This window comes from Hoplias malabaricus, chromosome 6, assembly GCF_029633855.1.
Source record: "Hoplias malabaricus isolate fHopMal1 chromosome 6, fHopMal1.hap1, whole genome shotgun sequence".
Classification (NCBI taxonomy): Eukaryota; Metazoa; Chordata; class Actinopteri; order Characiformes; family Erythrinidae; genus Hoplias; species Hoplias malabaricus.
This window is the reverse complement of record NC_089805.1, coordinates 45,342,481-45,358,694: the sequence shown is the minus strand read 5'-3', so window position 1 is coordinate 45,358,694 and position 16,214 is coordinate 45,342,481. Positions and strand designations below refer to the sequence as shown.

Here is a 16,214-nt window from a genome sequence, read left to right as displayed (position 1 = left end):
AAGTGACTGGGTGAGTGTGTGAGTGACTGAGTGAGTGTGCAAGTGACTGGGTGAGTGGGTGACACTGTCCACAGGTGTGAGTGTGTGAGTGACTGGGTGAGTGTGTGAAACTGTCCACAGGTGTGTGTGTGTGAGTGCCTGGGTGAGTGTATGAGTGACTGGGTGAGTGTGTGAAAGTGTCCACGGGTGTGAGTGACTGGGTGAGTGTGTGAGTGACTGGGTGAGTGTGTGAAACTGTCCACAGGTGTGAGTGTGTGAGTGACTGGGTGAGTGTGTGAGTGACTGGGTGAGTATGTGAAAGTGTCCACAGGTGTGAGTGCGTGAGTGACTGGGTGAGTGTGTGAGTGACTGGGTGAGTGTGTGAGTGACTGGGTGAGTGTGTGAAACTGTCCACAGGTGTGAGTGACTGGGTGAGTATGTGAGTGACTGGGTGAGTATGTAAAAGTGTCCACAGGTGTGAGTGCATGAGTGACTGGGTGAGTGCGTGAGTGACTGGGTGAGTGTGTGAGTGACTGGGTGAGTGTGTGAGTGACTGAGTGAGTGTGCAAGTGACTGGGTGAGTGTGTGAGTGACTGAGTGAGTGTGCAAGTGACTGGGTGAGTGTGTGACACTGTCCACAGGTGTGAGTGTGTGAGTGACTGGGTGAGTGTGTGAAACTGTCCACAGGTGTGTGTGTGTGTGAGTGCCTGGGTGAGTGTATGAGTGACTGGGTGAGTGTGTGAAAGTGTCCACGGGTGTGAGTGAGTGGGTGAGTGTGCAAGTGACTGGGTGAGTGTATGAGTGACTGGGTGAGTGTGTGAGTGACTGGGTGAGTGTGTGAAACTGTCCACAGGTGTGTGTGTGTGAATGACTGAGTGAGTGTGTGAAACTGTCCACAGGTGTGAGTGTGTGAGTGAGTGGGGGAGTGTGTGAGTGACTGGGTGAGTGTGCAAGTGACTGGGTGAGTGTATGAGTGACTGGGTGAGTGTGTGAGTGACTGGGTGAGTGTGTGAAACTGTCCACAGGTGTGTGTGTGTGAATGACTGAGTGAGTGTGTGAAACTGTCCACAGGTGTGAGTGTGTGAGTGAGTGGGGGAGTGTGTGAGTGACTGGGTGAGTGTGTGAAACTGTCCACAGGTGTGTGTGTGTGTGAATGACTGGGTGAGTGTGTGAAACTGTCCACAGGTGTGTGTGTGTGAATGACTGGGTGAGTGTGTGAAACTGTCCACAGGTGTGTGTGTGTGAATGACTGGGTGAGTGTGTGAAACTGTCCACAGGTGTGTGTGTGTGAGTGACTGGATGAGTGTGTGACACTGTCCACAGGTGTGTGTGTGTGAGTGACTGGGTGAGTGTGTGAGTGACTGAGTGAGTGTGCAAGTGACTGGGTGAGTGTATGAGTGACTGGGTGAGTGTGTGAATGACTGGGTGAGTGTGTGAAACTGTCCTCAGGTGTGTGTGTGTGTGAATGACTGGGTGAGTGTGTGAAACTGTCCACAGGTGTGAGTGTGTGAGTGACTGGGTGAGTGTGTGAAACTGTCCACAGGTGTGAGTGACTGGGTGAGTGTGTGAGTGACTGGGTGAGTATGTGAAAGTGTCCACAGGTGTGAGTGTGTGAGTGACTGGGTGAGTGCGTGAGTGACTGGGTGAGTGTGTGAGTGACTGGGTGAGTGTGTGAGTGACTGAGTGAGTGTGCAAGTGACTGGGTGAGTGTGTGAGTGACTGAGTGAGTGTGCAAGTGACTGGGTGAGTGTGTGACACTGTCCACAGGTGTGAGTGTGTGAATGACTGGGTGAGTGTGTGAAACTGTCCACAGGTGTGTGTGTGTGAGTGCCTGGGTGAGTGTATGAGTGACTGGGTGAGTGTGTGAGTGACTGGGTGAGTGTGTGAAACTGTCCACAGGTGTGTGTGTGTGTGAATGACTGAGTGAGTGTGTGAAACTGTCCACAGGTGTGAGTGAGTGGGTGAGTGTGTGAGTGACTGGGTGAGTGTGTGAGTGACTGAGTGAGTGTGCAAGTGACTGGGTGAGTGTATGAGTGACTGGGTGAGTGTGTGAGTGACTGGGTGAGTGTGTGAAACTGTCCACAGGTGTGTGTGTGTGAATGACTGAGTGAGTGTGTGAAACTGTCCACAGGTGTGAGTGAGTGGGGGAGTGTGTGAGTGACTGGGTGAGTGTGTGAAACTGTCCATAGGTGTGTGTGTGTGTGTGAGTGACTGGGTGAGTGTGTGAGTGACTGAGTGAGTGTGCAAGTGACTGGGTGAGTGTATGAGTGACTGGGTGAGTGTGTGAGTGACTGGGTGAGTGTGTGAAACTGTCCACAGGTGTGTGTGTGTGTGTGTGAATGACTGAGTGAGTGTGTGAAACTGTCCACAGGTGTGAGTGAGTGGGGGAGTGTGTGACTGACTGGGTGAGTGTGTGAAACTGTCCTCAGGTGTGTGTGTGTGAATGACTGGGTGAGTGTGTGAAACTGTCCTCAGGTGTGTGTGTGTGTGAATGACTGGGTGAGTGTGTGAAACTGTCCACAGGTGTGAGTGACTGGGTGAGTGTGTGACACTTTCCACAGGTGTGAGTGTGTGAGTGACTGGGTGAGTGTGTGAGTGACTGGGTGAGTGTGTGAAACTGTCCACAGGTGTGAGTGTGTGAGTGACTGGGTGAGTGTGCGAGTGACTGGGTGAGTGTGTGACACTGTCCACAGGTGTGTGTGAGTGAGTGTGTGAGTGACTGGGTGAGTGTGTGAAACTGTCCTCAGGTGTGTGTGTGTGTGAATGACTGGGTGAGTGTGTGAAACTGTCCACAGGTGTGAGTGACTGGGTGAGTGTGTGACATTTTCCACAGGTGTGAGTGTGTGAGTGACTGGGTGAGTGTGTGAGTGACTGGGTGAGTGTGTGAAACTGTCCACATGTGTGAGTGTGTGAGTGACTGGGTGAGTGTGTGAGTGACTGGGTGAGCGTGTGAGTGACTGGGTGAGTGTGTGACACTGTCCACCGGTGTGAGTGACTGGGTGAGTGTGTGAGTGACTGGGTGAGTGTGTGAGTGACTGGGTGAGTGTGTGACACTGTCCACAGGTGTGTGTGAGTGAGTGACTGAGTGAGTGTGTGAGTGACTGGGTGAGTGTGTGAGTGACTGGGTGAGTGTGTGACACTGTCCACAAGTGTGTGTGAGTGAGTGACTGGGTGAGTGTGTGAGTGACTGGGTGAGTGTGTGAGTGACTGGGTGAGTGTGTGAGTGACTGGGTGAGTGTGTGAAACTGTCCACATGTGTGAGTGTGTGAGTGACTGGGTGAGTGTGTGAGTGACTGGGTGAGCGTGTGAGTGACTGGGTGAGTGTGTGACACTGTCCACAGGTGTGAGTGACTGGGTGAGTGTGTGAGTGACTGGGTGAGTGTGTGAGTGACTGGGTGAGTGTGTGACACTGTCCACAGGTGTGTGTGAGTGAGTGACTGAGTGAGTGTGTGAGTGACTGGGTGAGTGTGTGAAACTGTCCACAGGTGTGTGTGTGTGTGAGTGCCTGGGTGAGTGTATGAGTGACTGGGTGAGTGTGTGAAAGTGTCCACGGGTGTGAGTGAGTGGGTGAGTGTGCAAGTGACTGGGTGAGTGTATGAGTGACTGGGTGAGTGTGTGAGTGACTGGGTGAGTGTGTGAAACTGTCCACAGGTGTGTGTGTGTGAATGACTGAGTGAGTGTGTGAAACTGTCCACAGGTGTGAGTGAGTGGGGGAGTGTGTGAGTGACTGGGTGAGTGTGCAAGTGACTGGGTGAGTGTATGAGTGACTGGGTGAGTGTGTGAGTGACTGGGTGAGTGTGTGAAACTGTCCACAGGTGTTTGTGTGAATGACTGAGTGAGTGTGTGAAACTGTCCACAGGTGTGAGTGTGTGAGTGAGTGGGGGAGTGTGTGAGTGACTGGGTGAGTGTGTGAAACTGTCCACAGGTGTGTGTGTGTGTGAATGACTGGGTGAGTGTGTGAAACTGTCCACAGGTGTGTGTGTGTGAATGACTGGGTGAGTGTGTGAAACTGTCCACAGGTGTGTGTGTGTGAATGACTGGGTGAGTGTGTGAAACTGTCCACAGGTGTGTGTGTGTGAGTGACTGGATGAGTGTGTGACACTGTCCACAGGTGTGTGTGTGTGAGTGACTGGGTGAGTGTGTGAGTGACTGAGTGAGTGTGCAAGTGACTGGGTGAGTGTATGAGTGACTGGGTGAGTGTGTGAATGACTGGGTGAGTGTGTGAAACTGTCCTCAGGTGTGTGTGTGTGTGAATGACTGGGTGAGTGTGTGAAACTGTCCACAGGTGTGAGTGTGTGAGTGACTGGGTGAGTGTGTGAAACTGTCCACAGGTGTGAGTGACTGGGTGAGTGTGTGAGTGACTGGGTGAGTATGTGAAAGTGTCCACAGGTGTGAGTGTGTGAGTGACTGGGTGAGTGCGTGAGTGACTGGGTGAGTGTGTGAGTGACTGGGTGAGTGTGTGAGTGACTGAGTGAGTGTGCAAGTGACTGGGTGAGTGTGTGAGTGACTGAGTGAGTGTGCAAGTGACTGGGTGAGTGTGTGACACTGTCCACAGGTGTGAGTGTGTGAATGACTGGGTGAGTGTGTGAAACTGTCCACAGGTGTGTGTGTGTGAGTGCCTGGGTGAGTGTATGAGTGACTGGGTGAGTGTGTGAGTGACTGGGTGAGTGTGTGAAACTGTCCACAGGTGTGTGTGTGTGTGAATGACTGAGTGAGTGTGTGAAACTGTCCACAGGTGTGAGTGACTGGGTGAGTGTGTGAGTGACTGGGTGAGTGTGTGAGTGACTGAGTGAGTGTGCAAGTGACTGGGTGAGTGTATGAGTGAGTGTGTGAGTGACTGGGTGAGTGTGTGAAACTGTCCACAGGTGTGTGTGTGTGAATGACTGAGTGAGTGTGTGAAACTGTCCACAGGTGTGAGTGAGTGGGGGAGTGTGTGAGTGACTGGGTGAGTGTGTGAAACTGTCCATAGGTGTGTGTGTGAGTGACTGGGTGAGTGTGTGAAACTGTCCACAGGTGTGTGTGTGTGTGAATGACTGGGTGAGTGTGTGAAACTGTCCACAGGTGTGTGTGTGTGTGTGAATGACTGGGTGAGTGTGTGAAACTGTCCACAGGTGTGTGTGTGTGAATGACTGGGTGAGTGTGTGAAACTGTCCACAGGTGTGAGTGTGTGAGTGACTGGATGAGTGTGTGACACTGTCCACAGGTTTGTGTGTGTGTGAGTGACTGGGTGAGTGTGTGAGTGACTGAGTGAGTGTGCAAGTGACTGGGTGAGTGTATGAGTGACTGGGTGAGTGTGTGAGTGACTGGGTGAGTGTGTGAAACTGTCCACAGGTGTGTGTGTGTGTGTGTGAATGACTGAGTGAGTGTGTGAAACTGTCCACAGGTGTGAGTGAGTGGGGGAGTGTGTGACTGACTGGGTGAGTGTGTGAAACTGTCCTCAGGTGTGTGTGTGTGAATGACTGGGTGAGTGTGTGAAACTGTCCTCAGGTGTGTGTGTGTGTGAATGACTGGGTGAGTGTGTGAAACTGTCCACAGGTGTGAGTGACTGGGTGAGTGTGTGACACTTTCCACAGGTGTGAGTGTGTGAGTGACTGGGTGAGTGTGTGAGTGACTGGGTGAGTGTGTGAAACTGTCCACAGGTGTGAGTGTGTGAGTGACTGGGTGAGTGTGCGAGTGACTGGGTGAGTGTGTGACACTGTCCACAGGTGTGTGTGAGTGAGTGTGTGAGTGACTGGGTGAGTGTGTGAAACTGTCCTCAGGTGTGTGTGTGTGTGAATGACTGGGTGAGTGTGTGAAACTGTCCACAGGTGTGAGTGACTGGGTGAGTGTGTGACATTTTCCACAGGTGTGAGTGTGTGAGTGACTGGGTGAGTGTGTGAGTGACTGGGTGAGTGTGTGAAACTGTCCACATGTGTGAGTGTGTGAGTGACTGGGTGAGTGTGTGAGTGACTGGGTGAGCGTGTGAGTGACTGGGTGAGTGTGTGACACTGTCCACCGGTGTGAGTGACTGGGTGAGTGTGTGAGTGACTGGGTGAGTGTGTGAGTGACTGGGTGAGTGTGTGACACTGTCCACAGGTGTGTGTGAGTGAGTGACTGAGTGAGTGTGTGAGTGACTGGGTGAGTGTGTGAGTGACTGGGTGAGTGTGTGACACTGTCCACAAGTGTGTGTGAGTGAGTGACTGGGTGAGTGTGTGAGTGACTGGGTGAGTGTGTGAGTGACTGGGTGAGTGTGTGAGTGACTGGGTGAGTGTGTGAAACTGTCCACATGTGTGAGTGTGTGAGTGACTGGGTGAGTGTGTGAGTGACTGGGTGAGCGTGTGAGTGACTGGGTGAGTGTGTGACACTGTCCACAGGTGTGAGTGACTGGGTGAGTGTGTGAGTGACTGGGTGAGTGTGTGAGTGACTGGGTGAGTGTGTGACACTGTCCACAGGTGTGTGTGAGTGAGTGACTGAGTGAGTGTGTGAGTGACTGGGTGAGTGTGTGAAACTGTCCACAGGTGTGTGTGTGTGTGAGTGCCTGGGTGAGTGTATGAGTGACTGGGTGAGTGTGTGAAAGTGTCCACGGGTGTGAGTGAGTGGGTGAGTGTGCAAGTGACTGGGTGAGTGTATGAGTGACTGGGTGAGTGTGTGAGTGACTGGGTGAGTGTGTGAAACTGTCCACAGGTGTGTGTGTGTGAATGACTGAGTGAGTGTGTGAAACTGTCCACAGGTGTGAGTGAGTGGGGGAGTGTGTGAGTGACTGGGTGAGTGTGCAAGTGACTGGGTGAGTGTATGAGTGACTGGGTGAGTGTGTGAGTGACTGGGTGAGTGTGTGAAACTGTCCACAGGTGTTTGTGTGAATGACTGAGTGAGTGTGTGAAACTGTCCACAGGTGTGAGTGTGTGAGTGAGTGGGGGAGTGTGTGAGTGACTGGGTGAGTGTGTGAAACTGTCCACAGGTGTGTGTGTGTGTGAATGACTGGGTGAGTGTGTGAAACTGTCCACAGGTGTGTGTGTGTGAATGACTGGGTGAGTGTGTGAAACTGTCCACAGGTGTGTGTGTGTGAATGACTGGGTGAGTGTGTGAAACTGTCCACAGGTGTGTGTGTGTGAGTGACTGGATGAGTGTGTGACACTGTCCACAGGTGTGTGTGTGTGAGTGACTGGGTGAGTGTGTGAGTGACTGAGTGAGTGTGCAAGTGACTGGGTGAGTGTATGAGTGACTGGGTGAGTGTGTGAATGACTGGGTGAGTGTGTGAAACTGTCCTCAGGTGTGTGTGTGTGTGAATGACTGGGTGAGTGTGTGAAACTGTCCACAGGTGTGAGTGTGTGAGTGACTGGGTGAGTGTGTGAAACTGTCCACAGGTGTGAGTGACTGGGTGAGTGTGTGAGTGACTGGGTGAGTATGTGAAAGTGTCCACAGGTGTGAGTGTGTGAGTGACTGGGTGAGTGCGTGAGTGACTGGGTGAGTGTGTGAGTGACTGGGTGAGTGTGTGAGTGACTGAGTGAGTGTGCAAGTGACTGGGTGAGTGTGTGAGTGACTGAGTGAGTGTGCAAGTGACTGGGTGAGTGTGTGACACTGTCCACAGGTGTGAGTGTGTGAATGACTGGGTGAGTGTGTGAAACTGTCCACAGGTGTGTGTGTGTGAGTGCCTGGGTGAGTGTATGAGTGACTGGGTGAGTGTGTGAGTGACTGGGTGAGTGTGTGAAACTGTCCACAGGTGTGTGTGTGTGTGAATGACTGAGTGAGTGTGTGAAACTGTCCACAGGTGTGAGTGACTGGGTGAGTGTGTGAGTGACTGGGTGAGTGTGTGAGTGACTGAGTGAGTGTGCAAGTGACTGGGTGAGTGTATGAGTGAGTGTGTGAGTGACTGGGTGAGTGTGTGAAACTGTCCACAGGTGTGTGTGTGTGAATGACTGAGTGAGTGTGTGAAACTGTCCACAGGTGTGAGTGAGTGGGGGAGTGTGTGAGTGACTGGGTGAGTGTGTGAAACTGTCCATAGGTGTGTGTGTGAGTGACTGGGTGAGTGTGTGAAACTGTCCACAGGTGTGTGTGTGTGTGAATGACTGGGTGAGTGTGTGAAACTGTCCACAGGTGTGTGTGTGTGTGTGAATGACTGGGTGAGTGTGTGAAACTGTCCACAGGTGTGTGTGTGTGAATGACTGGGTGAGTGTGTGAAACTGTCCACAGGTGTGAGTGTGTGAGTGACTGGATGAGTGTGTGACACTGTCCACAGGTTTGTGTGTGTGTGAGTGACTGGGTGAGTGTGTGAGTGACTGAGTGAGTGTGCAAGTGACTGGGTGAGTGTATGAGTGACTGGGTGAGTGTGTGAGTGACTGGGTGAGTGTGTGAAACTGTCCACAGGTGTGTGTGTGTGTGTGTGAATGACTGAGTGAGTGTGTGAAACTGTCCACAGGTGTGAGTGAGTGGGGGAGTGTGTGACTGACTGGGTGAGTGTGTGAAACTGTCCTCAGGTGTGTGTGTGTGAATGACTGGGTGAGTGTGTGAAACTGTCCTCAGGTGTGTGTGTGTGTGAATGACTGGGTGAGTGTGTGAAACTGTCCACAGGTGTGAGTGACTGGGTGAGTGTGTGACACTTTCCACAGGTGTGAGTGTGTGAGTGACTGGGTGAGTGTGTGAGTGACTGGGTGAGTGTGTGAAACTGTCCACAGGTGTGAGTGTGTGAGTGACTGGGTGAGTGTGCGAGTGACTGGGTGAGTGTGTGACACTGTCCACAGGTGTGTGTGAGTGAGTGTGTGAGTGACTGGGTGAGTGTGTGAAACTGTCCTCAGGTGTGTGTGTGTGTGAATGACTGGGTGAGTGTGTGAAACTGTCCACAGGTGTGAGTGACTGGGTGAGTGTGTGACATTTTCCACAGGTGTGAGTGTGTGAGTGACTGGGTGAGTGTGTGAAACTGTCCACATGTGTGAGTGTGTGAGTGACTGGGTGAGCGTGTGAGTGACTGGGTGAGTGTGTGACACTGTCCACAGGTGTGAGTGACTGGGTGAGTGTGTGAGTGACTGGGTGAGTGTGTGAGTGACTGGGTGAGTGTGTGACACTGTCCACAGGTGTGTGTGAGTGAGTGACTGAGTGAGTGTGTGAGTGACTGGGTGAGTGTGTGAGTGACTGGGTGAGTGTGTGACACTGTCCACAAGTGTGTGTGAGTGAGTGACTGGGTGAGTGTGTGAGTGACTGGGTGAGTGTGTGAGTGACTGGGTGAGTGTGTGAGTGACTGGGTGAGTGTGTGAAACTGTCCACATGTGTGAGTGTGTGAGTGACTGGGTGAGTGTGTGAGTGACTGGGTGAGCGTGTGAGTGACTGGGTGAGTGTGTGACACTGTCCACAGGTGTGAGTGACTGGGTGAGTGTGTGAGTGACTGGGTGAGTGTGTGAGTGACTGGGTGAGTGTGTGACACTGTCCACAGGTGTGTGTGAGTGAGTGACTGAGTGAGTGTGTGAGTGACTGGGTGAGTGTGTGACACTGTCCACAAGTGTGTGTGAGTGAGTGACTGGGTGAGTGTGTGAGTGACTGGGTGAGTGTGTGAGTGACTGGGTGAGTGTGTGACACTGTCCACAGGTGTGTGTGAGTGAGTGACTGGGTGAGTGTGTGAGTGACTGGGTGAGTGTGTGAAAGAGTGTGATGTATTTGGGATGTTTTCTGTTGTGTGTTGTACACAGTTCTAAATGAAGCTGTTTGTGTGTGTTTTGGTTGTTGGGTGGAGTGTGAAGGTGTGAGGAAATGTAGGAATCTCATGATTCTAAATTTTTTAAACGAAGGCATGTTATTTTTATAAAAACACATACTGTTCTTAGATAAAATCAGAGGAAAACCACTAACCTTTTATTGAGAATTGGTTTAAAATCTATCCACTGACTTTACTCCGAATTAACATTAGACTCAAGCAGCACTGTTTTATTTGTACCTTAAAATTACAGCTTCAAAATCACTGTGATGCTGCACCGAGCTGTAACAGGGAGAACAGAGCCTCTGTTATTGCTACTCTGGGCTCAGCACTGCAGAGAATGCACTATGTAACTTTTGCAGGAGGGTAGGACACCACTTCCCTAGGGATGAGTGTCAGTTAGTGGGTGGAGCAGATCAGGGCAGGACTGTTCTCCTCCAGTGACACTGTGTTAGTGGCGGTTCACAGAATATGAAGTCATAGCTCTGTAGCAGAGCGTGTTTCAGCGTGTTTCAGACTTGCTGACCTCTCGTTCCCCTCTAATACACACACACACAGCCCCTCGATTCCACAGCACGCCTACAGAGTGTGTGATATAATTCTATCTTTTTGTTTCTGCGTAGATTGAATGCCAAAAAAACTGAGAATAAAACCTTATTGTCTGCTCTCTCTCTCTCTCTCTCTCTCTCTCTCTCTGTGTGTGTGTGTGTGTGTGTGTGTTGTCATATTATAGTGCTCTGTAACATGCTGCAGTATCCTGTAGTAAACTGTATTAATCCCTATAGGAATTCTCTACTATTACTATAGCGCTGTTACATAAGAGAAACAAGATCTCTCTCTCTCTCTCTCTGTGTGTGTGTGTGTGTGTGTGTGTTGTCATATTATAGTGCTCTGTAACATGCTGCAGTATCCTGTAGTAAACTGTATTAATCCCTATAGGAATTCTCTACTATTACTATAGCGCTGTTACATAAGAGAAACAAGATCTCTCTCTCTCTCTCTCTGTGTGTGTGTGTGTGTGTGTTGTCATATTATAGTGCTCTGTAACATGCTGCAGTATCCTGTAGTAAACTGTATTAATCCCTATAGGAATTCTCTACTATTACTATAGCGCTGTTACATAAGAGAAACAAGATCTCTCTCTTTCTCTTTCTCGCTCTCTCTCTCTCTCTCTCTCTCTCTCTCTCTCTCTCCCCATCTCTGTCTCCCTCTTTCTGTCTCTCTTTCCTTCTCTCCGTCCTCATCCCCCACCTCTGTCTCAGTGGAACATTTTTGTAGATAATCCAACTGCAGACTACAGCCTCAGACTGGGGCCTTTACTGCCCCCTGGTGGGAGGAATGAACAACACACACACACACACACACACACACACACACAGAGTCTCGGGCTGAAGACATCATTACCCGGCATGTTTTCACGTGCCTTTTGTCTGCTTTCGAAAAAGGAAATCATGCCTAACCCTCACCGCGGCTGGTGTGAAGTCTGCGCAGGTCCTCTGTCGTGTTCGTCTAGAGTCGTAGTCCTGATGTCATTGTACTGTCTTTAAGACTTTAAACAGGACATATTCAGCACTGCAGACAGATTTAGACCAGTCTCACACTCTGTAAAGAACAAGAAACACAACACGGACTCTATGAAGCGCACAGAAACAAGCAGCTGATTGGACGGCGCTGTTTTTGTGTCTCACACTTTTTAAATATTTATATTATTTGTATTATTAATGACCACAAGGATCTTTAAACATGGGCTTTTTCCTGGTTTTATTTTCAGTTTGGTGGGGTCTGAAGGCCTGATGTCGTCTTCTTTTACTCCTTATTCATTCACGTTTATTCACTGTATATATTGCACTTCTTGTTTCTCAGAAACACTGGTGTCCTAAAGTTTGTGGACACCTCTAAAACACCACGGTAAACCGCCCCCATTGTGCACAGGGTTCACAGTCTCTGTAGAAAACTGCATGAAATGAAACGCGATGCTGTGGAGCAGCTGCTCGAGTGTAAGTCAAAGCAGAGGCTGGACTGTGAGCCGTGGACCTGTGTTCTCTGCAGTGATGGAGTGAGTGTTTGGGATCCAGAATCTAATGATCTGTCATCAGGACACGATCTCACCATCAAATGCCCCACAGCAATGTTCCCAGACGAGCGGAGACTGTTGGCCTTCGGTTCAGGAGAAATACAGGCATCAAAGTGTACTGCTGTTATCATTTTTGAGTGATGTTAACCCTCTCTGTCTCTGTATCCCTCTCTCTCTCTCTCCCTCTGTCTCTCTCTCTCCCTCCCCCCCTCTCTCTATCTCTCTCTCTCTCTCTGTCTCTCTCTCTCTTTCTCTCTCCCCCCTCTCTCTCTCTCTCTCTCTCTGTATCTCTCTCTCTGTATATATCTCTCTATCTCTCTCTCTCTCTCTCTCTGTCTCTCTCTCTCTCTGTCTCTCTTTCTCTCTCTCTTTCTCTCCCCCCCTCTCTCTCTGTATCTCTCTCTCTCTCTCTCTCTCTCTCTCTCCTGCAGCTGAACTGGAGTTTGTTCAGATAATAATCATAATTGTGGTGATGACTGTGATGGTAGTAGTGATCATCTGTTTGCTGAACCACTACAGGCTTTCAGCCTGGGCCTTCTTCAGCCGCCAGAGCCACGCCCACCAGCGCAACACCAACATACAGCCGGTAGGAGAGAGACACGTGTGTGTGTGTGTGAATATGTCTTTCTTTGATCATATTCCATAATATATTCAGTAATGAGAGAGAGAGAGAGAGAGATAAAAAGGAATTGGGATAAAAAGAGAGGGGGATGGAGAAAGACAGGTTCAGTTAGTTTCAAAAAGTGGAAGAGAGGTGGGAGAAGAGAAAGGAGGGGAATGTGTGTGTGAGAGAGAGAGAGAGAGAGAGAAAGAGAGAGAGAAAGAGAGAGAACGAGAGAGAGAGAGATACAGAGAGAGAGAGAGAGAGAGGGGGGGAGAGAGAGAGAGAGAGAGATAAAGAGAGAGAGAGAGAGAGAGAGAGAGAGAGAGAGAGGACAGCTTGGTGGAGGAAGAGAAGCAACCATGAGGGAAACAGAGAGGTAAAGAAAGAGAGGGAGAGAATAAGTGGAATGAGGGAGGAGAAAGATGAGGGGAGAGTGAATTAGGCGGAAGAATAAAGTGGGAGGGAAAGGGAGAGATGGACAGAGTGAGAAAATAAGGGGATGGAGAGAGATTTAAAGAGACAATAAATAAATAAGGGTCAGTTTTTTTTCTCTGAAGCTGAAAGTTCCTGAAAAACTCCTCATTTTATTTCCTTTGATTATTTTTCCTCAATTGCATTTTTCTGTCGATGTCTTGCCCTCGTCCTTCTGTCCGTTCTTGTCTCATCCTCGCCCCGTCCTCCCCTTCCTCGCCTCTGTGCTCACCCCCATACTCATCCCATACTCATCCCATCCTCGTCCCATCCTCGTCCTGTCCTCGCTCCCGTGCTCGTCCCCATCCTCGCCTCCTTCCACATCCCTCTGCTCTGTCCCCTCCGCAGTCCTCACATTGTGCCCTCTCCTGTGGCTTTGTTCACACGGCCACATTCTTCTTAAAAGCTTTGTTACTCTTTGAGTTGGAATGTATTTTCTTATGCTGTGTGTGTGTGTGTGTGTGTGTGTGTGTGTTCTCAGGATGGTTGTGCATGGCCCACAGACAGTCTGGTGACACAACAAGGATCCTCTGAGGTACGTGTGGAAGTGAGTGTCCAACAGAATATATGTTGAGCCGTGTGTGTGTGTGTGGTTTAGAATAGTTACCGTCTGCTCTCTCCTCACCCCGTGTTTCTCCTCTCCGTCTCCAGCTGATGTACGGCCCGAGGTTCGGGGAGCGCTTCGCCCCGTCCACGTTTCTGCAGAGGGACCGACTGTGCCGCTTCCAGCCCACATTCCCGCCGCTGCAGCAGGACATTGACCTGCCTCCCACCATCTGCCTGTCGGATGGCGAGGAGCTGCGGCCGTACAAAGGGCCCTGCACGCTGCAGCTGCGGGACCCCGAGCAGCAGCTGGAGCTGAGTCGCGCCTCCGTCCGCGCCCCACCCAACCGCACCATCTTCGCCAGCGACCTAATGGACGCCTACTCCCACAGGGCCGGCCCCCAGCCGCCCAGCAGCCACTCGGGCAAGAGCGCATCCGCCTCCCGCATGGAAGGGCCGCCGCCCACCTACAGCGAGGTCATCGCTCAGTCCTGCCCAGGCTCCGCCCCTTTCCTGCACCAGCACAGCAATAACGCACCGCCGTCCAATCAGAGGACAGCGAGCAGCTCCGCCGCAAGCACAAACACGGCCGCGTCCGCAAAGCAGACGAAGGACAGACGAGAAAAACCAGTGTGACTTTAAAGACCGCCGGAGTCGTGCCGTGCCCCGCGGCCCACGTCATGCCCATATATGGAGTTCCAGGGTCTTTGATGGGTCTCTCTCTGACGGAAATGAATGAGATTGAAAGTGGTTGATCTGATGTAAACAAAACTGTTCCAAGACCGGATACTTTTGGTCTTAGGGCCGTTATTATCTGGGGATCTTTTCATGCCCAGTCTCATTTTTATGGATGAAAAAAACGCATGTCAAATTTGGAAAACTAACACACGTATATTAACGGTGTCCTTCACACTGAGTCTGAAACTGACGGACTGTGACGCTGTGTTAGATTTTGAGTTAGAACCTGTTCTATTTTCTGCGTTTGACGGATAGGTTAAAATCAGATCGACCAATCAGTGCGCCGTTGTCATGGTTACAGACCAAACAAATGATCAGGAAGATGGCGGCTGAACAGCTCGTCCTGTTTGTAAATGTGTTTTCGGAACAAAAGATTAAAAAAACAATTAAAATCTTAAAATACACTGTGTACTAAACTGTAGCGGTTACAGAAAATATAATCTCTTTTAATTAGGAGCAACACACAGACGTAAAACCTCAAACTCACCCAGCTTCAGAAACCATGCTGAACTCGTCGTTCTGAAGACTCGTGTGTCGTTTATCTGCAGCGTTTACAGCAAAATTACAAATTCAGTATCACTCCGACTCAATCAATTTCTTCTTCTTCTTCCAGCGTCTTCCCGTGATTTCAGAGCTGAGACAAAAACTGCAACGGACGTTAAAAATAGCATCTGTTTTTTTCGTGCGAAAATATTGCTCTGTTCGAATTGGCCTTTACATTCTACTAAATATTGGTAGAAATATAAATTTTGCTGCATACAAGCTACCAGCACCGAGAGCGAAGCTTTGTGAGTGTTAGTTGGGGTTGTTTGCTCCTAAGCTCCCCCTACAGTTGCAGAGTGTAATTCACTTTTACAGCACTGTCCTGAAATCAAGGGGAAGGGAGGCGGTGATTGGTTTCTTACCCTCTTCTAAAAGATACATAGTACAGTTTAGATACATAGCCCAGAGTAGCAAAGACGGAGGCTCTGTTCTCCCTGTTACCGCTCAGTGGTGCGTCACAATGATTTTGAAGCTGTCATTTTAAAGTAAAAATACTACATAGTGCTCATTAGCACTAAACCCAACGCTGACCTGGATACAGCAATATTCATCTTTCCCCTCTTAGAAATTCAGAGAAATGATCATAAAATCATGTGGTTTGGAGCTGTACCGTTGACCACAGGGGGGCGATGGCAGTCATTTCAGTTACAGAGGAATCCAAAGAAGACCCGGAACTCCTTATATGGGCATGACTCCGACTACAGTATGACCACATGACTTCAGAGGTCTGTGACAGGCACAGAGGGGGCAAGGTAGAGGCGGGGCTGCCGGACTCCGCCCCCACAGTGTGAGTGGGCGTGGCTTCCCTCTGAGCGCTCACTTGCACAAGATGAACAATTTTGAAAAATCATCAAGGAACCAAGCTTAAAGTCTCTTTTGTATAATTTTTTGTTTGTTTTTTGCTGGAACTCTTTGCGGGCCCCAGGCGGATGTGGATGCTCGGGGCTCGTTGGCTACTTTTTAGTCTGTTTGTTTGTTTGGTTTTGTAAGGCTGTTTTCCTTATTTAAATTAATCAAGCGTCGTCACGGATTCGCTGGAGAGACCGCGCAGATTTATAGGATTATTATTATTATTATTTTTTTACACTTATCAAGATCTGTGCACAAGAACAAATGTTTTCTTAACAAAACCAGATCCAAAATTCGAGTGCCATGATTCATGCAATTACTTAAATCTTGGTGATACGACTCGCACCAACAGCAGAAAGAAAAAAATCAGAGTTGCACTAACGTATTATTGTTTAAATAGCTTAAAAAAATAGCTAAACTTTGTTTTCTGTCCACCGTGTGATATTCACTCCTTTTCTTGGAATATCTCGGTATCCATTTCTCTGGTTTTTTTTTTTCTTTTCTTTCACTTTTATTTTGAAAATGGGGGGAGATGTAGACACTGATCCAGCCTAAAAAACAAAAAGCTCCACTACTAAACTGCAAGATGGCACTTAAAAACAAAGGGTTAAAGCAAACAGTTTGGATTCCGTTGATGTTTCTCAAAGCGGATGGAAATGGTTCGTCCCAACAGAACTAGCACTTTAAACTGCTCTCATGTCAGCGTTTTCATGGGGTCCAAATGCAAGGGGTCATGGGAAATGTAGTCTTAT

General features: G+C 49.6%; 1 protein-coding gene across 1 annotated transcript in view; it reads left to right on the top strand.

Annotated features, from left to right (window-relative positions):
* Positions 1-15,537, top strand: part of ldlrad4a (low density lipoprotein receptor class A domain containing 4a) — a 37,968-nt gene extending 22,431 nt beyond the window's left edge. Inside the window, 3 exon segments of the mRNA XM_066674978.1 lie at positions 12,146-12,300; positions 13,271-13,324; positions 13,441-15,537. Of these exon segments, the coding sequence (XP_066531075.1) occupies positions 12,146-12,300; positions 13,271-13,324; positions 13,441-13,968 (737 nt within the window). The 3' untranslated portion in view covers positions 13,969-15,537.
* The last annotated feature ends 677 nt before the right edge of the window (positions 15,538-16,214 follow it).